We start from the raw sequence: 27,169 nt of genomic DNA, 5'->3' as shown, positions 1-27,169 counted from the left end.
CAGCTCAATAAAATCATACAAGGCAATTTTTGATACACAATTTGATTGTATTGTATTTCATGAAACACAAGAATCAATTACACAGAAAATAAAATTCAACTTCAACTTTGAAATACGTACAATTCGACAGATACGCCGCTATCGTTTCTAACTGAGCATAGCCAGGCTCGGTTCAAACAAGTTTGAACCATTTGAGCAAATTCTGTTAGATTTATTCAAATGCTCTGTTTCAGCATTTTGATTCATTTTGTTTGAAAAAAGAATGATTTGAAAAACCCTGGAATTTTTAATGGGCTTATTGCATGGAAAATGAAATGATATGTTGTATTTTGAAGCTCTCTTTCAAGTAAACCTTTGACATTTTCAAAGTTTCAGACCTGGTTAGACATCATCTCTGATATCCTACAATTGGTAGATGAATCGAAGAAAGACCATGCCGCTAAAAATGTAAATGTTCAATGCCTTCAGTAACAGTTCAAAACAGTTCAGTGTTTTATAACAGTTAGGCGAAGCCACAGCCATATCACAGACACATTGAAAATCAATGTGCAATTTCTTAATTTGAGTCTTAATTGTGTCTAAAATGGTTACATTTCTGAAATTTCTGTGGTACAAAAATGGATTTTGTCCAGACTCAAACTCAACAGTGACAAGGGTTAGAGAAACATTTTCACAGGCTAAGGAAAATAAACAAAGTAGTTGTAAGTAAAATATTTGAACGTTCCATTACCAAAATAAATGCTTGCATGGCACTAAAAAAAAACCAAATATGAATAACTTCTATATATCTCTACAATTTTCCAACATTAAAATTACACAATCAACAAAAAAAACACAACTTTACAAAACTGAGAACATTTCCCACAGCTTTAAACTTGATGCGATGATATTAAACATGAAGAGGACTATATGCAGTTCAAGATTACAAGTCTATGTACAAACAGTGTCATAAGCAGAGTTACTAAAAACAATGAACAACCCGTCCATTACCATAACTATTTGAATCGACTGAAAATGTAACATAGGAAGGCTGTGGAATAAGTAACACATATTTTTGTTGTCAAAAAAGTTTGAGATGTACCAAAAGGTGGAAAGGCCTCTCCATTAGTAAATAACCAATTTCAAACACAGTAACTCTTCTAATACTTAACCTGACATGCCGCCAGTGTGTTTTTGAGACGATAAGTATCTATCATAGAGAATATTATAAAAATATAACTTTTTTCAATCTCTTGTGGGACGTTGAGTAACCTCTCCTTATACTTATCATGAGTATGCTTATAAATACAGATGGAATTCTTTCCTCTTCCCGAAAACGATTTGGACCTCTATCAAATCCTTCCGACTGGCCGTCCTCCACAGGGGTGCCTGTGCACAGACATGCGTCCCCTGCTGGCGAAGTGTACTACTGCTCGGAGGTCAGAGGCGACAGGTGCATGTCTGTTCCGTTCTGGGGATCTTCCTTCTCTTTCTGACCCACGGCCGTGTAGGGTGAGTCGTCTTTGGTGGTAGGCTGCGGAGAAAACGGGTCACATGTCACAAAGTGTTGGTCTAGTATGCCCGACCTTGCCTTGTTCACATGTTGTTGGACTAAAAACTTGGATATAAATACATATTGGTATGTTTTAGTTGTAGTATGTGATAGAAATGTCCCTATGCCGTCATCGTAGATAGTGATATATCTTTCAATATGAAGTGGGTCGTAAACAAACAAAACAAGACAAACAAAGAACATAAACAAATCGTACCACTTGGTTAACCACACAAACCATTTCCTATTGGATGGCGGATGTTTAGGTGGGAGGGTTAAAAAGTGTATGAGGCTGACATGAAATGGTGGAACGTGAAAGCATGGTTGAAAGGACAAAGACAAAAGACACACTTACAGAGGCAGCGTAGAGAGGCTTGGTGAATGCAATCTTTTTAACTTCCTTCTGCACGGGGGAATATCAGGTGACACACATGCACAATGCTGTTAGTACGACTTGAAGCAGATGAGTTATGAATTATCGCCCGTGTTGGTGAGCACAAAGTTAGTGTTTTGTAGTGATATCGTGTGAAGTGTTAATGAGGGACCTCCAACATCAAATATGTTTCGAATAAGCTCAGCACAATAAAGTCAAAAGAAGACAAACGGACACATAAAAGAACACATGAACTATATTTATCATTATAATATTGGACCACATGCTTTTGTGAAAATCATTAAACATAAGATGCCTCACCTGCTGGTGGCGGCTGCGAAACAGGAGGAGGATGAAGACGACAAGCAAGATGGCACCCAGGCCCACGATAAGGAGAGGGAAGTTGGACACCACAGTCTCTATGAGAAGCAGCTTCTTGAGTCTCTCTGCGGAAGCGTCGTCAATCTCCACAGTCTGTTGTGAGAAAACAGTGCCACGCCATAAGGGAACAAGCAATCAATAACTTTCAATTCATCAGATGCTTTTATCAAACAAAGATACCTTTACATTTAGCATTGATTCAACCCGTCCAAACCAAACATTCAATATCTAGTGATTGAACGAATCACCCACCTCAAAATGCCTGATTTCGCCAGTGAAAGTAAGAAAAAAAGGGGCTTACCTCGTTGATAAACATGACTGGAAAGATTGTGTCAATTAGGTTCCTTGTTGTCCTGCAATACGTGCGAAAGATCAGGAATAACATTTTGAATGATTGCTTTTTAAAACGTCATCTGATACAGTTGAAAACACCAAATACTCACGGGAAGTAGGAGACCCTGCCAATGTGGATGTTAACCTGGGCTTTCTTGCTCGCACGAACAGGAATCCCAGTGGTCTAAGCCCAACAGATACATTTCATTTATTTATATGGTGGACCATGAAATTATTTTGCCTCGGCTCTGAAAGATAAGTCTTGAGTGAATGATTTTGATTTCACTTTGATTCGTTTTGTCCTCACTGGTGATCTTAACCTGTGTAAACATCACGTCATGGCAGCAAGGGGAACTTTACTTAATTCTTCATTTAATTATGGAACACTAGTGGGCGCCACAACACACCCCTTGTGCAATTTATTCATGCTACTAAACTATTGTCCACCCTGTCACGGTAGATAACAGAGGAACTGACCCAGGGCTGAAGCTGGCCGTTTCGGTGGAGGGGTGGAAGCCTCTTTTTATATATGAGGTAAAAACATCTCATTTACCGAAATTTAGTGATATTAAATTTCGGTTATACAATTAAGAAAAAACAACAGTGGGCCTCTTCATAACTAATTTATATATATATATAAAACTAATTGATATATAAATTAACTAATGTATATAAAAATTAAGGTGCCCCCCCAGGTATTTGGTGCCCTACGTACTCTGCGTAATCGGCGTATAGGGAGCGGAGGGCCTGAATTGACCGCATCAGTTTGATAGAAACACAAAAAATTGGGCAGTGTCTTACAGGGTTGAGATCCAGGAAGGTCTGGTGTAGCTCCTTCACTGGGTTGAGCCCCTCTAAGGCGTTGGCATATTTGGGGTCCCCAAGATAGAAGTGCGGGAAGGAAGCGACCACCGGAGCGCCTGGGTAGAGGAGAGGAGGTAAGGGCAGGTGGTAAGGAACTAATGAAGGATCCTGGCAAAGAGGGCTGAATGGGCAGAATGGAAAGCAAATCCATATGAAATGGTAAAGAGGAAACAGGAATGTCAACCTGGATGGGTAACATAATTATATTTTTCCCTTGGAAAAATACGTCAAATGGGGCGACCAAATTCTAAACAAAAGACAGTGTTCTTAAACACCTAGTTTATACCGGAGATCAGAGATCGATATGCAAGAGCAAGAAATCCCTTGGCAATCCCTCTTTATTTTATTATAAAAAGTAAAGAGGGTTAGGTTTGGGGATATGGTTAGGAAAAAAGCAATACACTGAAAACAAATCCGCTAAGACTCGTTCTGTCTCAAAGAACCAACATTAACTCTCTCAGGTAGAACGCCTAGTGTAGAGTATGTTCTTATAATTTAACCAAAGGTACTACCAAGGAAGCAGTTTTTTTTAGACACGGCCACTATAAATACCTCAAGTTATTAATTCAGAATCTGCCAAGTCAATGTTGTTTTAGTAGACCTCATGCCTTCTCAATTCAATACAAGGTACCTCCCTTCCCCTACAACTCATATCAGACACAATGGGTGCAGACATGACAGGCTCGTCCCTTCTGTGGATACACTTAAGGCATGTCACACGGATTCTCCTATCTTACAATATATTGTGGTGCAGTTCCTTCCCCTCTTTGTCAAAAGTCTATTCTTCAACCTGGAGTCTCCGCTGTGGTTGTTTCAGGTGTCACGGTCATGGATATGGTAGCCAACTCCTCTTCAATCTTGAACCATGGCAAACACACTTTCAAGTACTCTAATTGTTTAGGTGGAACATGGACAATGTTTGGTTACAGAACACCTGCAATGAATGTCAGTGATTTGGTATAAAATTTGAAAAAACAGCATTGACATTTACTAAATAAAATATATTTGACACAATCGTGGCATTTTTACAAGATGGAGATCACCTCTTTTCACTGTGTCCAGTATACATTGTAAAAAAATAATAAGGCCTTCAAATTGAGTAGCGTTAATGTTGCCGTGAGTAGTGGGCGATGCAGCAGGCAAACACAACAGGGAAGGAAACTTTGTCGAGATTACATCTTGTGTTTGGATTTAGTAAGTGATAAGGTCTGTTCTTCCCAGATTCTCATGATTTAAGAGCTTGGCTAGTGCTCCCCGATGGGAGAAAACAACAAACTAAATGGTGCTAGATGTTTCACCACACCCAGGGTCACCGACCGACAGCATGCCTGTCTAAGCCGGCATGCAGTGTTGTTTACAGTGGCATGCACAGCAAATATTAGGGTATGTAGTTTGGAATTAATGGGTTTTATATATGTTTATATTCCTGATAAACTCTTGTCATAAACATAAACCTAATAATCACGGTATCAGGATCACGTGACCTCGTCCCGATCGCTTGCGGAGGTTATGTCCCTTCGTCCCCTGTCAAACGAAGGTCAAAGGTCAACGATGTGTGCGCACGCACTAGGCTCTGAGAGCTTTGATGCTCCCGCGTCAAAGCAGGGGGGGGGGGGGGGGCTAGGGCTGGGATTGGCCATCTTGCATGGGGGCCCGTTCCTGCTTCGTCACGCCACTGATGCATATATCTTCCTGTCATAAGAATGAATGAATCTGCCAAACGATGACACAATAAATGGGGTCATACTACCGGTCGAACAACTGATCAACCATTTCGCCGCATGCCTTTGGCCCTCTGTGAATCTGATCTCCATGACGGCTCTTAAGTGCTCTGTTGTCTTCACTCAACGGTGTTTCCCATTGGTGGGGAGAGGGGGGGGGGGGGGGGGGGACCTCGGGTAGTATGCTTATCACCGAGGAAATGGGCCTTGCGGCGAGTCGACCCCCCAAGTTTGATTCACATGTCGCTCCCCCCCTCTCTTTTATCACACCTTCCTGTCATTCTTCCTGGGGTAGGCTTAGCTCAGGAGGTAAAGCAGTTGCCTTGTGACTGAAAGGTCGCTAGTTCGTTCCCCAGCTCCTCCTAGCTGATTGTTGATGTGTCCCTGAGCAAGACACTTAACCCTAACTGCTCCTGACGAGCTGGCTGTCGCCTTGCATGGTTGACTCTGCTGTCGGTGTGACAATATGTGTATTAACCGATGTAAGTCGCTTTGGATAAAAGCGTCTGCTAAATGCCCTAATTGTAATTCTTTACTGTCCTGTGGACAAAGTGTCGGAATACACGCTCCCTGTTACCGCCCGCAACCTAACCACTGCTGTGAAACCAAGTTTCACTTGCCTTGTATTGCCATCATGTTCTTTGAGTTTGTTACAAAGTTCTGACCATGCCTTGGGCCTGTAGGTCAAGCCTTTGTGCCATAAGGGGTGCTATGCATGGTCGGTGAGCTTCTACACGGATAAAAGAGAGATCACTTCCTCTTCAAGGAGACCGGCCTCCAATAAAGTAAATTATTAGTTCATTATTAAATCGAATCATTAATCATATGAGTTATTTTTCCTGGAATCAAAGTCTCTGTATGCGTGTGCGTGCTCTATGATTGAGGGTTATGCTGACAGAAGCCATATCACTTTCAAACCCCAGACAAGCCTCACGTGTCTGGTGGCGCGGGCCTTCAGACTAAAAACAGAACCTAGCGGCCGGCAGCAGCTCGTACCGGCGAGGTTACCTCAGCTCACACAGTACAAACAGTAAACACAGCGCACACGCACACGCACACACACACAAACACACACGTACACACACAGAGCGCGGACACACAAACACACACACACACACACACACACACACAGTAAACACAGTGCGCGCACACACACACACACACACACACACAAGCAGACTCTGAAGGACACCCCGGACATTCCATTGTGTCTGTGCACACATATTTGCTCCGACACACACACACACATACACACACAGCCAAAATGTAAAGGCCTACACCGGCAAACGTCAAATACACACTCTCTAATTCTCCAGGCCATAATAAAATATCACCCTCCTTTAGTAGAGCGCAAGCAAGCGAGCGCTGCGTCACATGGCTAGTTTCGGGAGAGAGGAGAAAGGGGGGGGGGATCTCCTAGTAACGTGCTGTGTTATAACTGGGGGGTACTAACACGAGCAATGCGGCTAGGGTGTCGTTTACATCTCCTCGCTGAGTCAACTCGAGAAACGCAGTCACCGTTTCCCCAAACGGCGGCTTAGAACGTGCTTTAAGCGCTAAGAGAAAATAAATTATACAATTATAAATAATGAGAAGTATCCCCGCGTCCGTACACGAGAAGAGAGTACAACGAAAAAGAGGAACTCGGCCGTCCTTCAGTCTAGAGAAGAGTGAAATATCGGGAAGTGAGGCGGCGCCCAGATGGCGATGAGAGAGGCGGGAGACGGGGCTGGCTTTTTTACCCTTTCGGCAGGGGCTGACGTTGAGGACGCCGGAGCCCAGACACTCCTTGGGCGGGACGCAGAAGCCCTCATTGGCCGGGTTCTCCTCCTTGCTGGCCAGGACAGCTCGCGGCGGCGTGAAGCGGTACGCGGGGATCCCCTTCACCGTCACGTCCTTCTCGAACTCCATGAAGATAGACCTGGAGTGTGAGAAGTACACACGGGGATGAATGGTAAATGGATGGTAAATCGACTGCACTTATACAGCGCTTTTGTCCAAAGCGCTTGACAGTATCGCCTGAAATCCACCCATTCATGTGCACATTCACACAGAGGAACCATACACGGCGACAGCCAGTTCATAGGGAGCAGTTAGGGTGAGGTGTCTTGCTCAGGGACACCTCGACACTCGCTAGCTAGGAGAAGCCGGGGATTGACCTGGCAACCTTGCGGTTACCAGCCAACCCACTCTTCCTCCTGAGGCACTGCCTTGTTTAAGGCCGCAGTCATAACAACCTTTTGTTCCTTCATGGAGGATAAAATAGAGAGAGAAAGGGTAGGCCGATGCCGGCTCTAAAGTTATGTCACGAAAAAGTCCAAGGGTGCCATGTTGTCATGACAGTTCACTTTGAATTTGTCACCCTGCCCTGATTTCTACTTCCAAGATCCGCTTTATTTTGTGACGGTTGTGAAAGCATTCTTCTGTGTTGGACATCCCACAAAAAACTCAATATCTGAAACGCAACACTGTAAAAATGTTGAGATGATATAACATGTTGTCGACAGTTTTGTATACAATACTGGGGGACGCCTTGGCTGGGAAGAGTCGGCCTTTTGATTGTCGACAGAAGAGTCGGCAGGAGTCGACAGAAAAGCCGACAGAAGAGTCGGCTTTTTGATTGTCGACAGTTTTGTATACAATACCGGGGGACGCCTTGGCTGGGAAGAGTCAGCTTTTTGATGAACAAAACTACAGTGATCTGTAGTAATAAAGTGCTGTCTGGTCTGTGGAGCACCCACGGGTGCCATGGGGAACTTTGTGTTCTCCATGGCACCCGTGGGTGCATTCTATACACCCCCGGCCAACTGGCAGGGAAGACACCCATGGCTGCTGCATCAGCCCACAATTGCGCAATAAAAACGTTACTGGCCCTTTTCCCCTGGTATTTTAATTAGAAGCAGTGAGTAAAAAAGAAGGATCTTTTTGGACACACAACTTTCTTCCACCAAACCTTTTTCTCTTGTGAAATCGTGGGAAACCGACCCTTTTTCAACCCGTGTGTGGACTGGGTCGTTCTGGAGGCCTGGTTTGTGTTAAGAGTGTTAGAGGAGTGAGACGCCTCAAAGGGAAACTCTGCTATCTAATGGACAGAGATCAGTTGTACGGTCATTTGAAGACCTACGGACGGGGAGCGAATCAAGCCAAAATATGAATGTACACTGTCGACTGAAGATTTACCTTATGCTTGAATTTGTCCCTCAAGAGCTGCAATTTTGTCATGAAATTTATGTCCCACAAACGGTTAGGGGTCAAGTGCTCAGGGTTTTAAACTCATGAAAGCTTTAACATGATTGATACGGCTGAAAAGAGGAAGAGTGTTGTACGTGTGGGTGGGTGGGTGTTTTGTGTGTGCGTGACAATGTTTACACAAAGGGTTATAATAAAACATGTAAATGCATTTCCTACATGTGTTAATGTGGAAAGAACAAGGACAGAAAAGGAAGGGGGTGGGCCTTCCCCTTTGGAGACAAAAACAAGGATGTACCCTCACTCAGTCTAGTGCTATACAATCAGTAAGTGGGTGAAAGTGTCGAGGAAGCATAGAGCGGGGGGGGGGGGGGGGGGGGGGAGAGGGTTCCTGACATGTATCCAATGGAGGCCAGGGGTCACGGCTTCCGAATAGATTATTTCCACACTGCACACAACGTTGAGGGGCGGGGGAGGGAGGAAGGGAGGATGTTTGCGGTGTGTAACTGTGCTACAGGTCAAGGTTGTCGGCGCTGAAAAAAGTTAAACATGGACGTCATGGGCACATAGCGAGCACAAGGACATTGTCTGGCCCACCCGATCCGAGATTGATGAGCGCATTAGCCAGCGCACACATTTCAGAATTCCTCTGTCATCTCGCCAATGGCGGTGGGCGTCTGATCACCTGAAACCCTACACCAGCTGACCAGAGGTCGTGGGTTTGATCCCCGCGATGTCTGCGGCTTAACCTGTCAGGCATCCTGGAGGAAGGTGTTGATACTGGAATAGAGTCGCATCAGAATAAAGAATAATATAAGGAATAAAGGGAATAAAAGGCAACCCAAACCAAGGCCCCCCCCTTTAATGACATACTCAGATTAACAGCAAGTCACTTTGAATAAAAGCTTCTGCTAAATCAAAACACAAGGAATATAGTCACATCAGAATGAGAACCAAAACCTAGGTTTACCCTTACCCTAATTCTAGCCCTTAACCCAAACCACCCAAAGTTTGTACATAGCATATGTAAGGGATAATCCTGCTTAAACCATAAACTTGAAGCATGGATTTGGTATACGTAAGGGATAATCCAACCTAAACCCAATGCATGGATACAGTATGGTAAAGGATAATCCCGCCTGAACCCTAAATCGAATCACAAATCTTGGATAAAGTTGAGTAAGGGATAATCACACTTTCACCATGGCCTCTTTCCAATCAATCCAATAAGGGTTTTGACTGATACTTTTGGCGATTCTGTCTCAAAATTGTAACTTTTGGCGTGCCCTGTTTGTTGTCCAGATGGTTTGTCCAGAGAAATACATGGGTCTGATTTATGTCTCCAACGCAATCCGCGTAAGATTCAGATGGAATACAGATGTTAGCTCATGAGTCCAGTAAATAGACGAGATATTGATAACGACCTTGCAACATATAAGGGTTGCTAAATGATTCCCATCTAAATCCCGTAGGCCAGCCTATTTTTTGAGAAATACATGGGTCTGATTTATGTCTCCAACGCAATCCGCGTAAGATTCAGATGGAATACAGATGTTAGCTCATGAGTCCAGTAAATAGACGAGATATTGACAACGACCTTGCAACATATAAGCGTTGCTAAATGATTCCCATCTAAATCCCGTAGGCCAGCCTATTTTTTGAGAAAAACATGGGTCTGACCAATGTCTGCAACACAATCCGCGTAAGATTCAGATGGCATACAAGTGTTAGCTCATGAGTCCAGTAAATAGAGGAGATATTGATAACGACCTTGCAACATAAAAGCGTTGCTAAATGATTCCCATCTAAATCCTGTAGGCCAGCCCATTTTATAGACCATGTGAGATTTCCCAAACTGAATAAATATGGCACGTATCTGAACACAAACGCTGGGTTAACCTTGGGGTAGCCTTGATGAGTGATATCGCTGATTATTCGCGCATTAGTTTTTAGTACCTTTACATGCACTTGTTAGCTAGTATCCCCATGTCAGTGGAAAATGGCAGTTGTGAAGAGGCCAATATCTGAGCAGTTACATAACTTCCCAGAAACTAAGTTTTAGTGTTAGAAGTGGAGCTCTTTATTTTTGCTGTCTTCTTAACTGCTAGTATGTCCTGAGTTAATTTCTGAGTTACTTTAGCTCACGGAATGCTGGCCAGCTAATGTGAGTTTGAGGAAATGTTTTAAATTTGTTCAGGTAGCGTTGATGAGGCTGTAGCCGAAAAAAAAGTATTGTTTTATTTTATCAGAGGTCTTGAGAAACGCAAAGGCCATTAGAAATACACATCCTCTTGGCCTTCTAAAAAAACATTGTAAAAAAGTGTTTCCAAAACTACGAAAAATAGGTCAGCACATTTTAATGAGCACCTAGAACATCATCAAACAACGCTTCAAAAGTCCAAAGTGCTCTCTCCCTCTCTCTCTCTTTCTCTCTCTCTTGCAACCTTCCTCTTCTCACCTCATCTTACATCTTTAAAAAAGAAAAGCCCCTGCTCCTATACATTGCGGCCGGTCATACTTCCTGATGTTTGTGTAGCAGGAGTCCCTCACAGTATAGGATGCGGATGCATGTCAAGAAAACACTCAACTGTTTTGCTGCCAGGCGATCCGGATGTTATGTTTACAACTCCAGGGGTTCAAAGCTGTGGACATTATTCCCATACAAAATATAAAAGGCTCCCCCCCCCCCCCCCCCCCATACACACCATACTCTGCGGAAAGTTGAGGCAAAGTGCCAGACAAGAATAGATAATTATCTTATACATCTTGAAAACATGCTGTATGCCAAATGAAACACTAAACACTATTTTTGATACATTTATATTTATCTTACAATAAACGTTTTAGCTGGCTACGGTCACTCACCACGGACAAAAATGAATGGGCCTAGTTCCTTTGTTTAGAAGCTATCACTGCATCTTCAAATAACATCAATTCTAGATTTGGAGATCATGAAGCACATCATAAGGAAACATAATTTATTTATTCTAACACACACAACACACACACACACACACACACACACACACATACACACACACACACAGACACACAAGAGTAACGGTTGTTGTGCTTCACATACCGGCAAAGGTCCGATGTAAACACGTAGAGGCGCTCATCTCTAGACAGCAGGGGGTGGAAAGCGCTCCCATCTGTTCCGTTGATGGAGTTGCTTTGGTTTGAATTCCAGAATGTGAGCTGGCTGCAAACACACAGCGGGCACACCGTGTCAGCATCATGTTGATAAGGAGCTGTGGTGTAAGGTGGGTGCTTAACTTTTGACAATGAATTATATTATCGGGATTCAGCTAATGCAATAACAGTGTACATCTGACACAGGGTGTGTGTGTGTGTGTGTGTGTGTGTGTGTGTGTGTGTGTGTGTGTGTGTGCATACCTTTGACCACTCCATGTATGAACCCGGCCATAATCCATGAAGTTCTGTTTCCCGGTGTGGTACACAAATTCCCCACCAAGAGATCCGTTTTTCTACAATCCATTCAGACTTTAAGTTGCGGACCCAGACTCTCATTTCAAAATCTCAAAAGGCAACATTTGCAAAAGTGACTTGAATAAAACCAGAAATAATAACAATTCGCGTTTGCTCATTCGCGTAATCGAGCAATCGCACACAAAATACATTTCACAGTGGACCGGCCCAATTTCCGATCTTTCCGATCTTCCTGATCTTCCCGATCTCCAGTCCCTGCTGCAGAGTGAATTCAAATTGCCGGCACAACGGGCTGGGGGTCTAACACCGATATATATATATATATACTATAACCGCATTTCACATTAATCGCAAACATCTCGCTGCTTCGGGTTTTCCTTTGTAGGCGTGTTGAGAGGAGGCGCGGGTCAATCCGCTGTCAGTGTGTGTGCAGTGTATCATTGACACGCGGGTTGATCCAACAAGTGGTAGTGTACCCGCGCACCATTGGCATGTATGCGCGCTTGTCTCTGTGTGCGTGTGTGAACGAGAACGACAGGGAGAAAGAGCGCTATGCGGAGATGGATGAACGGAACAACATTTGTATTTCAAAATCGCGCAAGAAAAGAATAAAAAAAGCAGCAAGAATTTGTGGCACTCGGTGTTCATTCTGTGGCGCTGCGCCACACATTGGTCTATATATAGGAAACACTGATGGGACTATGACAGGTGTCCACATGCAGGCCCATCATCTATAATTCAATAATGTCACATATCACATTGCTTATGTCCAACTCAATTGTTGACAATAATCACGTCAATGTTTTGCGTCTTTATTTCCACCACCCGTATTAAGTCGGCAGAAATAATGAAACATATTTTTGGCGGGGGAATTCTATCTTCTGTTTTTAACACCGTGCTTCCTGCCAGGACGGCCCGACCCCCTCCCTGGACTGAATGACAGACACGTCAGGTGTCTCACCTTGTACATCAGCCCAAACATCCCCTCCACATCCGGGTTGGTGGCGGCGAGGCGGACCAGCATGGGGTCCTCGTAGCCCCAGAGCAGCTCGGCCACGGTGCGGGTGGTGTACAGGCCCACGCCCAGACTGTTCATCCAGATGGAGGCACCGGACGCCTTGAAGAAACTCCCCTTCACCTTGTGCATCACCGCCTGGGGGGGGGGTGTCAGGGGGCCGGTCAGAGGAGGAGGCAGGAGGAAGGAGGAGGAGGGAGACGAAGAGGTGGAGGGGGAGGAGGAGGGAGAAGGAGAGGAGGAGGAGGAAGGAGGAGGGAGGGGAGTCAGGTAGGAGAGGAGGACATTGAAGACGAGGAGAAGGGGGGGTGAAGAGGTGGAGGGGCACGAGGAAGATGAAGAGGAGGGAGACAAAGAGGTGGAGGGGGGAGGAGGAGGGAGAAGGAGAGGAGGATGAGGAGGATGAGGAGGAGGGGAGGACGGGGAAGAGCAGGAGAAGGAGAGGAGGAAGAGGAGGGGGAGTGGGGGAGGAAGAGGAGGAGGGGGCGTGGAGGAAGAGGACGGGAGGATAAAGGACAAGTATAGAGAAGGAGGAAGACAAGAATGTGGAAGAGGAAGAAGAAAAAGAGGAAGGAGGAGGAGGAAGAGGAGGAAGAAGAAGAGACAACGAATTGTTGAACTACGAGGCTCAAAGAGTCTCCGTTGGAATTGGTTGTTGGGACTGATGGGTCTGAGGGGGTTCATTTAGTTCACTTTGTGCAAAGTTGTTCTGGTGGGTGGAGACGCGGGGGGGGGGGGGGGCACAGTAGGCCGTGACCTACCCAGGCTGGAATGTTGATGGTGTTGATGACATCACCAGCTGGGTCACCGACGGATTTCTCAGGCAGAAACACAAAGGTCTTGGGGCAGTAGGCCGAGACCTTCATGCCGTCCTCCGCCACGGTCACGTTGGCCTTAGGCCTGTACTCCCTGGGAAGGCACAGACGAAAACACAAAGACGCCGTGATTCGTTTCAGCGGAAAACCACAGGGTTGTGATGTCCATCGCAGATCGTGTAGCGGGGGGACCATGGAGAATGCGTTACGTGATGTGTATGTACGTCTTGTGTGTGTTCCTTTGACTTTATTCTGTCACATTTCATTGTGTCTTTGTAGTTTGTGTTTCTTTGTAGGTGTAAATGCTGTATGATGTGTGATTACGCTGTCTATAACACAGGCGGGGTTTTTTCGACGCATGAGAGTGTCGAGTACAAAACAGAGAAGCCGCCAACATTAGACCATTTACATTACAACACACGGTTCCTGACTTGTGTGATGCCCTCGGGCTGATGGGTGAATCCAACTTTGAAGTGTGGGCTGTGTCATGATTGCATGCACTGGTAAGATGTCCCATTTCCGCTGAGGCCACTGCGGACCTTGATATCTTCTGTCATCCAGTCAGATTTTATCTCATTTTACACACGCTTGGGAAAAGCAAACTTACACAGTGAACAGGGAGGGGTTCAGAGGATGAGACAAATTTTCACTCTGAGCTCCAGAAACACGCATGGATGTGTGTGCGCTCGTGCGTGTGTGAGCCTGTCTGTGTGTGTGGGCCCGTGCGCATGTTTGTGTGTGTGCACACGCACGTGCAAATACTGGCCGTGTGCATTCCCATTTCCGCTTGAGGGTCCTCCTAGTCCTACCTGTACGTGTAGGGTCCGATCTCAGACAGTACGGCCTTGGCCCCTCCCTTCACCTCCGCCAGATTGGTAATGTTGAAGAAGAAATACTGCATGTACACGGGAGGCGGGGGGCTCTTCCATGACTCAAACACGCGGCTGCCCTCCGTCAAAGTGATCTCCTGGGAGACGACGAAAAGAGGACACGCACAGGGCTTTGTGTCAGAGACAGCTGCGCTACGATTGGACTGTCGGGGCTGCGAGGGAGGCCGAGATGATGGAGCACAAGGGAACATGCATAGTGTGCGGCGGAAGCTGTCAATGGGTGTAGTGCGAAATACAAGAAACATAGTAAAGACAGCTGGGAGTGCTCCTCAGTGGTAGTGGAGGTGCTGTGTTAGTGATTGAATTATGTGCAACAGGTGTTTTAATAGGAAGATAATCAACCGTTTTTTTGAGAGGATGATAATCAACAGTTTTTTTTGCACATGGATGTATACATGCAAATATAACCGCTCCGATGGATTAAAAGAAACACCATTGGAGCCCTTGTCTGTGTGTGTGTGTGTGTGTGTGTGGGTGTGTGTGTGTGTGTGTGTGTGTGTGTGTGTGTGTGTGTGTTTCTGGGGGACACCTGGCTTCCACACACACACACACACACACACACAAACACACACACGAGGGCATACACACACACGAGAGCACACACACAGAAACACCCATGATAGCACACACACACACACACACACACACACACACACACACCCTTGAGAGCACACATACACACACACATACAATTAGGTAGTGGGATGGGGGGGGGGAGAAACGCTTCCAAAGTTCCTTTGTCGACGGTTGCCAACGGCGACCCAGCTGACAGGTCATGTGGTTACGGCCAGCCGGTGCCTACTGGTTGGGGAAGCAGTGTGACTATAATGAGCCCAAAGAGGCCCCTGCCAATCCCGCCAGAGAGCACTAATCCATCCATACCACACTGCCCTAACGTCTGGGGGGTGGGGGGAGAAGAACAGCCCCCCGAGAAAGAAGACCAGACTGTGATGAGTTACGGAAACAACAAAAACAATTAAGTTTGGTTGCGATACAACATGGTGGAATGTGGCGGTGGGCTGGTTATGAACTCGCCTGCAGAACTTTCTGCAGGCCTGCTTATTTTAAAGGGGCGGGCCGCCCCTCTCGCCCAGTCGGGGGTCCCCTCTGTTCGCTCAACGACTAAAATTCAGCTGAGTTGCCAAGGACAATAAAGCTGTCACCTTGGATTGTGGAACGAGGGGGGAAGAGAGAGAGAGAGAGGGAGAGAGAGAGAGAAAGAGAGAGAGAGAGAGAGAGAGAGAGAGAGAGAGAGATGGGTCTCGATGGGTCCTCTACTTTCATGGTGAAAACAAACAATATGCTAACCGTCCCTTGTGTGTCCCGTGAAGCAAAAAAAAAACAAATCAATGGGAAACCACAACAACAAGAGTCTGTCTTCTAACGCGTGCTGCCTTCTATAGGAACCACGAGACAACTCCCAGTAGGACAACACATAGAACAGGTGGATACACATACGACGGTGCCCTTTGATGTTGAAGCGGTCTTTGGTTTGTTGTTAAAAGTAATAGTGCACAATTGAGAGAGACCTATGGATATGGCTTTATCAAAGACATTTCCAAAGGAGTCTAAACTCAATCGTTACAACAAAATGACATTGTCCTTTTTTTGGCTATTAATAACTGTCAAGAAACATATTTTGTATGGGGGGCGGGAGGGGTCACCACAATACTCACACACACAGACACACACACACACCACGCTACCACGTGAGAGAACCAACTTACAAACCCCCCACCTCCATTTCTGTTCATTTATTTTTCAATGAGGTCAGCCGGGGGAAAGAGGCTTAGAGGTGGAGGACCTGTTAGCGAAGGTTTACATCAAGTTAGCTCCTTCAAGCAAGGGGGAACCTGAACACACAATGCTGCTATTCTGAGGCGATAAGTTGTATGCACGCTTTTATTTTGGCAGAGGTTTCTGTGTTGTTTGAAATGACGGCCCTAGCAAGGCGGGGAGGCCTCTACTTCAATAGTACCCCCCAGTGTGGTACTTCATGTGTTTTACGATAACCTAATGCTCTGCTGCATTGAACATATATTAAAGTGTTTGAGTGTTGAGGTGACAGCCATGTTTGTTTATTCTATTGTATTTGTTAACCAATGGGTACTGTTCACGAAAGTGCCTCAATTGCACTCCTTTGTACAGTTCTTGTACGAAACTGAGCAACACAGTTCTCTGACCAACGCAGTACTCTGGCCAACGCAGTGCTCTGGCCAACGCAGTACTCTGACCAAAACAGTACTCTGACCAACGCAGTACTCTGACCAGCGCAGTACTCTGACCAAAACAGTACTCTGACCAACGCAGTACTCTGACCAACACAGTACTCTGACCAGCACAGTAGTCTGAAACAGCCTGCAAACAATCACATGTCATCATAATGCAGCATGAGTCAACAAAAAGTATTTCGACCAACCCTAACCATAACCCTAACGACTAGTGATGCAAAAAAAAAAAAAACGGGAAAGTTAAAAAAGGGAAGTTTCTCCAACAGCACCAAACCTGCCAAATCTTCAAACTGTCTACACCAACTGCTGTAATCACATGACCCCATTGAAACAGGGCAGAATGAATCCCCTTTTAGCCGATGTGATGTATCAAGAAAACAACCGCCAAAGGCAATGTTCCCATGGTGCATACTTTATAGTCTTTTCCACATGCTAAGCAACTTGACCGCGGCTACGCTGTCATAACATGCACTGTCCATTGTTTGAACTCTGCGTGCTTTTCTCTGGATGGGTGGGACTTTATTGCCCTTAGGCCAGTTCAGAGTCAAATGTTTCACTTGACCTGTGAGGCCTCTCAATGTGTTGTCCCGCCCATGTGAATGGACTAGGGAAAAACATAATAACCGAAAAATGACAAAGCAATACATTAAAAAAACGATGTGTTTCATGTAACTGTTCCTGTCATTTTCTCTATCCTAAAGAAACACTTTTTCTACCTCCTCACTTAAAGTTCAATTTTTTTTCTTGTCTACTAAAACAGTCAATTGAATCTGAGGATATAGTACAAAAGCCATTGCACAAATACTGAGAGGCACGCTGTTAAAGGCATTACAACCATGCTCAAATTTCACCCCGCTATTAACCCATTTGTACCGGCTGCTGTGGCGCAACAGGCTGCTGTGCGGCGCAACATTGTATCTAGTAGATACAATGTTGCTCCACGCAGCCGGTACAAATGGGTTAAGACCGGATTGCGCATCAATGCGTTTACCATTAAAGGTAAACATGCACAGATGCGTGATCCGGTCTGAATGGGTTAAAGTGGAAATATCAAGATTTAAGATGTCATTAAGTCTTATCACACTGTTTAACTCTTTTAAATACCTTAAAATCACAGTTTTTCCTCAATTCAATTTGCAGAACGAATGTTTGATAAAATAACATACATGTGTCGTCAAAGAGATTCCGGAAGGTGAGATAATAGACACTTTTAATAATTTTCAACCAATTTTGTTTGAATAGTTGTTAGAGGAGGATACTTTTTATATCAGTCTTTAAATAAACAAAATAAGTAACGTTGACCTTTGTATTCCATCGATTCTGGAGACAAATGAACCCAAAACTAAATGAAAACCTTACAGGAGGGGGTTGGGGGGGGCTGAGAGTTATAGAGACGACATGTCGTTTGGGTTATCAAGTTGTAAGAGTTGGGTTCGACCACACCTTAAGAAGGCCCAACAGTGGATTCCAGCACCCTGGGGCAGCTAGCATCCTATACACACAAACTCTCCGCAAGTCCAACGGTTCTGGGTCACTGCCAACTCCACCAACCTTTTTCAGCGACACTACTTACATGCTGGCTTCAGGTTTTTGCAATGCTGAACCCAAACCCTACATCGCTGCCATACTAAAATGACGCACTATGGGTCATAATGCCTGCTAAACAACATTCAAAACTTAAATGAACTAAAGACCTACACTTTGATATTTACTTGGATCTAAAAGTCTGCTTAAAATGATCATGGTGCCCAACTAACTAGTGCACCTCTACCGTTTCGTTTTCGAAGCTTCCACGACTGAAGAGAGCGATGTAGTCGTCACACCTTTGTTGACCGTCCTGGTCAATAAAGTTCATTTTATGGCAGACAGAACACTGGCCATATCCGTACTGGAATAGCTTTCGCTTATATCTATGTATATGTCATACATCCAATTACTGAATTAATATGTATAGCTTAACAACAGTTTGCTTTACAAGTTGATATTTGTCCATAATGAACAAAAACAAAAAAAACATCAGTTAAATGTGTGAAGTTGCAAATGCATTGATTCAACATTATGTCCAGAACAGTATATGGCCTAACCTACTGTGGTATTACAGCATGATAGTCGTCTGTACTACATAGGCCTACAACAGCAAAACCTTGAAAAGGAAGATGGCCACACTGCAACCACACTATGTGAAGTTGTCATAACAAAGCCATTGACAGGCTTTGTTGTCTTGGTTGATGTCAAGTTGTCATAACAACGCCATTGTGTTGCCTTCGTTCATTTCAAGTAGTAACAAATACATCGCAAGCAATGTCAACTTTTCAAAACTCAACAGTTGACTGAATAAGACTTAATGACAACGGTAATAAACGTTCATAACGACTTCTTCATCTTCATCACAGGTATCATGTCATGGCTATGACATGTGTCATGTCAGTCCTATGCACACCCTTTTAATCATGATGAGAATGGGCTGATTGTGTCATTCGCTGTCATTTGACCTCTTTTCATGACATCTTGAGCTGCAAATTAAAGTATGGCAACTCTCCCTTGAAGGAAGGCAAAAGTTTCACCATCAACGTTAAGAATTCTGTGGTTTCCGAAACTCAATTGGAAAGGAACTTGGTTGACACTGAATGACCAGCAGCCCTTTGCTGATAACACTGCTGCGACAACTGGCTCCTGCAGATTCATGCCCCACAACACCAGGAGGATACGTCCTTTCCTAAAGACCTACACTTTGATGACCAGAGCCTGGACCAAGTTTTGGTCCAGGCTCTGGTCACCCTCCCTCTAGAGTAGACTTCTGCAGCTCCCTTCTGGCTGGTCTGTCTGCATGCGCCACGTTCCCTGTAGCTGCTCCAGAATGCAGCAGCCCAGCTGGGCTCTTCAACCTACCGAGTTCCCCCACACCACACCACGCCTCCGCACCCTGCACTGTCTGCTCGTGGCTGCTCGCATCGGATTAAATCCACTGGTACTTGACTACCGTGCTGTGAACGGCTCCTGCCCATTCTACATCCAGGAGTAGTCAAACCAAACACCCCGCACCGTCCACTATGCTCTGGGACTACAAGACCGCCTGCCACTCCAGCTCGACTAATTCCTGATTGTTGCTGTCCTGGCTCCACAACATTGAAACTAGCATTGGACACAGCAGAAACGACACATATTTCGTTGTAGAATTAAAACTCATCTGTTTAGACGGCAGACTACCTCTTGTTTCTATAGTGTAACACTTGAGGCAGTTTGCTTATTTGATTAATTTGATGTACTTAATCGCATGCTTTTTGCAATTCATGGGTTTTACCGTCATGGTTCAATGCACTTAGTCGCTTTGGAAACAGGTAAATAAATCTAAATTCAATGTAAAGAAATATACTGTAATGGAATGCCATGCAAAGGCGTGTACTCTAATCACACCCACCCGCAGCGTTGTTGAAAGTGGCGAACTCCAAACACACTCTCACCACTAACACCCTATGAACAGAGCTGCAGGACCTTACCCCTTTAGATTGCAAACTCGTAATTTAGTTTAAATCTGCTGTCAGACGCTCGGTCTAGTTAGGAAGGACAGTAGGGTAGATATAATTAAAAGCAATGCATGCACTCTGTTCAAACACTGTTCAACACCACTTCATAGATAATACAATAAATTGCATATTCTACAAAATACAAAACCATTACATAGGCGAGCCCATTCATTATGCGTTTTTTGTTGAGTGAATCCGGAACGACTTTCGTCTCTTCTTCAATAAGCATGCAATCACTTTATTGTAATCATGATACCCGATTTAACCTGTCAATGGGTGGCCTGGGTTAACAAAATAAGCCTTCAAAGTACAACAACAATACAACACCATGCATCGAAAGTAGTTTCAAGAAGACTAACGTAAAGTGACCCACAAATAGCAATACTTATTTCAAGATTGCGCTATGCCCCACTAGCGTTGATCTAAAGAATCTCGTTGTGACTAAAGCTTTGCTTTATCTATCACGCTTCCGGATTTGACGTGAACACTGTTGATCGACGATTTATTTTAGTAGGCCATAAAGAACTTACCCCTTTCAAACGGTTATGGATGATGTTCCTGAAGACGTGAGAGAGCATTAACCCAGTCCCGATGACCAGCAGGTTGGCGCAGGCGATCCCCACCACGTAAAAAGCACAGGACCTCCGCGTCATGCTGATGGATCTGGAGACAGAGAAAAGAGGTTCAAGTCTTGTAGTCGTCTTGCATGTCTTCTTTATTTTTATTTTTTACCAACATTAAGAGGAAAACGTCTGTTAATGACTTTTTTGTTCATCCATTAACCAGCAATGGGGACGAAATACGTCAGTTGTCCAAGATAGTGGGATCTCCCGTTAACCGTTATACGCAAGTTAAACAATACCGCAACAAAAGTTGTAAAAAGAGCCTCTATATCCCCGTTGATTGTGCGCTCCAAAGGTTGTTGGTTTTTTTTTGTATCATCCAACGCCTTCCATGTGCAAATAAAGCCACGCTTTGGTCGGTTTTGTTACCCACCTTGTAGCTATTAATAAACTGAAGAACAACGAGCGAAAACCAACACGGTTGCCGAGAGAGACTCGAGGGTCTGAGACTATTCTGAAGCTATATGGAGCGGCTCGCCCTCAGCACACGCCCCCCACGCGGGAAAGTGTCACGCAAAAGTTGATTGGTCACCCCTTCATCACCAGTTAAGGACAAGACCCGCATGGAAGACACTGAACAGTAGTAGTGTAGCACGGACATGTAGTCCAGGGTTTACAATTGTTTTAGCTTTACGGTTTGTTTTAGAAGCCTGTGCATTTTACAGCCAGACAAACCCAAAACATGTTACGTTGGACTTGATCAACTTGGAGCTTTAACTTGGAAAACACTTCTGCAGAACACGTGTTGCATCGAAAGATTATGTAATGGTAGATTGGGGTAAGCTGATAGTCTGTTTCATATCAAGAATTCTTAGCTGACCATATGAACTAGCAAAACAGTTGCAAATAAGCTGATAAAGGCAACCAACGGTTAAAAGCTCCACCGCCACTTCATCAACAGAAACCAATACGAATCGTGTGAATAGGGGGTTTATAAGACAGCAGACGACGAAAACGTTCATGATCTTTCAATAACCAATGAAAAACAATAGATGAATACAACGTACACATGTTGGCACTAAAGCCTTTTTGGGCTAAATGCGTACACGTCCTGCTTGTTTGCAATATCGTTCTGTAAGTAGATGTGTCTGCATGTTTGTCCAAATGTATATTTATTTGCATGTTGTGCTGTGTGTCGATTTGTCTGCATTTGTTTGTCGAATTGTAGATTATTTGCAATGTTGTTCTATATGTATATTTATCCATACAGTTTTTACTATTTTCCACAACAAGGTGTCCTGTTCCAATCTTTAAACTGTTCTATTTTTCTTTTGCATTGATTCAATTTAGCCAGGGACTTCTAATGAAAAATAGCATTTTGGCTAATTCAGGCATTTTTATACCACGTATAAAATTGTATGTTTATAATAATTTGCACTGGGCCTTCTTTCAAATAAACGTAACTAAACTTAACTTCTGCTGCCTCTAACTTCACCAAGTGGGGTGGGTAGTGAAGGGCCTCACTCATAGTGACAACTCCCTCTATTGGTTGACTAGTTTTGACGGTTGCAAGTTGTTGCAACTGCTACTGTTAGTCACACCTTTAAACAGCCTTTGCGCAACATAAAGATTTAGTAATCTAACTAATTTGGGAAATTGTACAGTTTATTTCTGGGATATGGTGTGTGTGTGGGGGGGGTGTTAATTCCAGTTCATGACTTTGAACTGGAATTCCCCCTGTCTGGGGTTGGCCATCAGCTATCAGCCTTTCCTGATTTGATAGTGAAGAATTCCGGCCATGTGCTCCACTGTCTCTGGACTGTGTTACTGGAATCCATGCCCCTGCCACCATTTTTACCATTGTCCTCCTCCTTTCCCAAAGGACTTTGAGTTTAAATTCTCCCTAAACAATCAGTTATACTCACTATGATGGTGGGCGTCATCTTCCTCCGCTCAGGACCTCCATCAGTCTCAACTCTGAAGTTCACCCGCAGGCCGACAGTTTTGGTTGATCAATCAGGACTTGGACATGTTGTCTCAGTTCTCCCAAACCAATTAAACCAGTTCGCTGACCAGTAAGCCCTGGGTGGAGCAACAATGATTAATTGCCCAAATCTGCTTCTGTTCTCTCGCAATTACAATGCCTCCAGGGTCTTCAGCCTCTTCTCTTTCAAGACCAGGAGATAGAGGGGATAGCGGTCTCTATTAAATGTTGTTCATCCCATTTCCTGTATCAGTCACACCACCACTGGACTCCAACATGAGAGAAGGCTGTAAACTAAACATTATATCTTCCCATTTGGAGTGAATCCATACAGTTCTTAAACTGGATAAGAAGTCCTTTACAACACTGGCTGGCTAGCAGTGGGTTTGCCAAACCCCACCACAGTTCAGCTGTTACAAATTAGGGTCCTCCTCACTTCACATCCATTCCGACTTCCAATGCTTTTTCAGCTGGTCACTGATATTTCTTCAGCCGTCCTGCTCCTTTGGCCCATCCCACTTGCAAGGGTTAATTAATGGATGTCCAGCGCCTGAGCACAGGGTGGCAGCATCGGGGTTCCGGTCGACTGAAAGGGCTCATGGTTCTAGAGGAGATACACTAGGTCCTGGCCGGGAGAATCCTTCCAAGGCCCAAAACCAGTGGAGCTCCTGGGGCTATTTGTGTTGTGGTGCTATCGGGGGAACCCAGTCCTCTTTCATCCTCCTTCTGTGCAGCATGTTTTTTTTCTTCCTCTCTCTCTCTCTCTCTCTCTCTCTCTCTCTCTCTCTCTCTCTCTCTCTCTTTCATCCCAGTCGTTTTCTTTTTGTGGCCAGGCGATGTCGTCGGGGTCTTCACCTCGGGTTCGAGCACAGCTGTTACCCATCATCTCCACGTCTCGTGTATTTATCCTGCTTTGTACTGCTCTGCTGCTGCCTCTGTGAGGGTCTCACTTTCAAGCTGCTTCTCCATCAGCCTTTACCTGTCTCACTGTCAAGACTGGTACGGGGGCTTGTGTTTGATTGGAGCACGCTGGCAATGCACCGTTTGAGGTACTTAGTAAACTGTCGGCTTTTCAGCGGTGGATTTTTCAAAGTGATCTTAAAATGTTCTCGCGTAACAGTGGTGACAGAGATATTTCACTCTTTATTCCTTATTTGGTTGTTTCTTCTGTATGTTGTTTCGGGTAAAATAAATCAGCTTTAATCTGCATTGCATTGTTTCTCTATTCCATTCCATTATATTGTAGTCTATGCACCACATGAGTTGTGGCAGTAGGATATAGTCTCTTGACCACATTGTGTGAGTGCAACCCCATTATAACATGATGACAACGTGATGACAACATTTACATTCCTTGGACAATGTCCAAGGAATGTTAAGGTTGTCCCTGGAAAAGGGACACAAAGGTTAGTGTTTCCTTCCCTGTGTTGTATCCCCTCCCTATAGAGGTGGTGAGGTGAAGATGATAAGGATGCGCCTGCAGGTAGAAACATTGTTTTTCACCAGTCTACGTATACACATTCATTTTTCATGGATCTGATTGAATCATATCCTTAAATTTATGTTTGCTTATTTTACTCATCGTATGGTTTGAGTGCGTGAGGGCGGCTGTGTGTCAACCAGGTGGGTGCTACACACTGGTACCGGATGATGTGTGCTATCCCCCAAAACACACATACTCAAACTTACTATGCGTGATTAAAAGTGTTATATAAATGCAATTCACTATTATTATTATTATTGTTATTATTATTATGGTGTATATTTAGGATGCTTATTCGGAGGTTCCCCAGCATTGGAAATGAATTAATGTCTTTCCTTTGTTATGAGTTAATACTGGAGAAGAAGGAGGCATTAAGCTGAGTATGCTTAAAACATCTGGTCAGGAGTAATGGAAACAAATGTTTGCATTTCTAGGTGCGTCCACTTCCTCAGGACCACAGGGGACAAAGCGTGTCCCCCAGGGACTTGTTGTCAAAACATATGAAAAGAAGAGATTAGGCCGATATCAACAGTGTGTTCACAAGAAATGTCCTCAGCCGCCCGCCAAAAAACAATGTAGTACACTTACTACATTTGAATGGAAAATGATTCGAATAGTTGATTATTTGAATTGTTTTGTTTCAACAGCACTCTTTAGGGAGTCTGGTCCAAAGGTGAGTGTGGTTATTAATCTATTATTTTAAACTGTACTGTTGAAAATAATTCAACAGTGTTTTGAGCTGTTTTAGGGAAAGACTGAAGACTTAAAAGACTTAAACTCGAAAAAATATTGACCCCATTGTTGTTTTTCCATTTATTCCCTCTGTATTTACATGGCCTGGACTCTACAGCTGCCGCCCTACAGGGTCTATCTTTTGCATACTGCTGTTTTGAATAAATAATCAACACAGCGCCTTAAATAAACAGCAGTTGTGCATTGTGTGCAATAAAATAAAACGCCCTAATAACACAAATAAACAAACATAAGAAATTATGAATGTGCTCCCCAAATGCATCTGAGCTAGATGGATTTTGTAGCTGGATTTCTCTCTTTTCACTGTTTTCCCAGTTGTCCTCATTGTTTTACAAGACCGCTCAGTTGGATCTCACCAATCCATGGTCCAATTAGGAGCTCTCGTACCGGCATGTTTCCTGCAGGTTATTCCCATGAACATGGTCTCTGGTGCTGCTTTGACTTTAATATATGGGGCTGGGTTCCCTCGCAAACTGCAGGGACATATTCAAGAGGATTCAAACAATGAAGCCTTGTTACACGAGAACACAATACAAGACTGTGCTGAGGGCTGAGGGTGTTCTAACAATGTTTTCACGGGGAAAGGAGTGCCTGGGTGCACTACTTGAAAGCCAGCTCCACTGCCGAGTGTTGTGTTCCTCTGTGTTCTGGATGGATGATAGCCCAGGGTCTATCATCACACATTTGATTTAATGCTATAGGGGATATAGCCAATGATGAATAACTTCTATCGTGACCCTTCTTGGCAGCAAAGTATTTGATCACATTTTAGAGCATGATCATGGGAAGATACATGCAGCAATTCTCCAAGCATGTATTCAATAAGACAATGGATATTCATGACTCTTAGAGGATAACTCTCACATGGTCGGCAGTAACAACAAAAGGATACAAAGTAGAGGTGGAGTGACCATGCCTGTAGCCAGCTGAGTTCAGCAAGGTCCTGACCTCGGGCATTTTTGTATAGAATCTGCGGTTGAGAACTTCTCCGAGATGAGGGCATGCTTGATTCAGGCTAGACCTGTTGCTCTGTGTCCGCTGTGAGTCTGGTGGTGTATTATGGCATACAGACCTTCTGTTATTGTTGCTATAATTTATGATTACCCCACGCTTTTATTTTGGCGCTGGAATGGTAGGGTCCTAGAACTCCACACCCATCTGCAGGGTATTAGTGGGCAGAGGGGAAAGAATGCACAGCTGTAAATGATGAGATAGTAGCTGACATCTCGTTGTATCATTTGAGGTCCCTCAAATGTTTTTATCTCGTCTATGTATTTCGATACTAGTGTTGAATTGTACACTGGCCTCTAAATACAAAAAAGCTTGATGGTGAAAATGGGGCATCGTGTGATGACACAAATTCACTTTTACCCCATTCTGAATCACTTCCTCATCCAAATCTGTTCAGATGAGCCTGACAATAAAGTACATGGCCTTGTATGTGTTGTGTAACCTCACGTTTAACCTCCAACCCAGTCCACTAAGATTAGCTCAGTGAGCATGTGGTATTCTGATCATGCACTACTAATAGTATGTCAGAGAGTCACGGGTCACAGGCTGTGATTGGCTAGGACAAGGCTCCGGGAATGATAAGCAGCTGTGGCCATTTCTGCTGGACACAGCAATCAATCAATCAATCAGGTCAACCTCCCACCTGACCTTTTGGAATCTCCTTTAGATGTTTGAATTTCACGCCAGTAAATTCAAAATGCAAGGTCTATTTTAATGAAACAACAGCTGCACTACACCATGGAAACGTTGCCTCTACTGAGAATGAAATCATAAGCATGTATGTCTTTGTTTTATGCTTATGTTTTACATTTTGAGCATGTAAAATTGAATTTTACAATTTACAACTTACTGTCCATTACTCTTTATTTTTACAGAAAAATATCTAAATGTAAAGCATAAAAAAATCAAATAAACAAATGCTTATAACTTACATCCTTCATCCATGTAGAGCCAACACATTGTTGTGCAATGCAATTTGTTGGCTCTACAAGGATGAAGGATGTAAGTTATAAGCATTTGTTTATTTGATTTTTTTATGCTTTACATTTAGATATTTT

The 27,169-nt window shown here is 44.1% G+C and overlaps 1 protein-coding gene across 2 annotated transcripts; it reads right to left on the bottom strand.

Moving 5' to 3' along the window:
• Nucleotides 1-41: 41 nt before the first annotated feature.
• On the bottom strand, nucleotides 42-21,501 carry LOC307074187 (lysosome membrane protein 2-like). 2 transcript variants are annotated; one of them, XM_079734214.1, is made up of 14 exons: nucleotides 21,314-21,501; nucleotides 20,848-20,980; nucleotides 14,482-14,639; nucleotides 13,619-13,766; nucleotides 12,804-12,995; nucleotides 11,789-11,880; nucleotides 11,475-11,594; nucleotides 6,946-7,124; nucleotides 3,420-3,538; nucleotides 2,729-2,802; nucleotides 2,587-2,638; nucleotides 2,226-2,378; nucleotides 1,887-1,934; nucleotides 42-1,513 (listed from the first exon to the last, which is right to left on the bottom strand). In XM_079734214.1, exons 2-14 carry the CDS (start codon nucleotides 20,968-20,970, stop codon nucleotides 1,406-1,408), a joined length of 1,566 nt encoding a protein of 521 aa, XP_079590340.1. In that variant the 5' UTR covers nucleotides 20,971-20,980; nucleotides 21,314-21,501; the 3' UTR covers nucleotides 42-1,405. The 2 variants fall into 2 exon arrangements, with proteins under 2 accessions (XP_079590340.1, XP_079590341.1); XM_079734215.1 differs by lacking the exon at nucleotides 1,887-1,934 and having other exon boundaries at nucleotides 21,314-21,499.
• Between the last annotated feature and the right edge of the window lie 5,668 nt (nucleotides 21,502-27,169).

This window comes from Pollachius pollachius (assembly GCF_949987615.1).
Source record: "Pollachius pollachius genome assembly, chromosome: 4".
Taxonomy (NCBI): domain Eukaryota; kingdom Metazoa; phylum Chordata; class Actinopteri; order Gadiformes; family Gadidae; genus Pollachius; species Pollachius pollachius.
The sequence above is the reverse complement of the archived record's forward strand: the minus strand, read 5'-3'. Positions and strand labels throughout refer to the sequence as shown.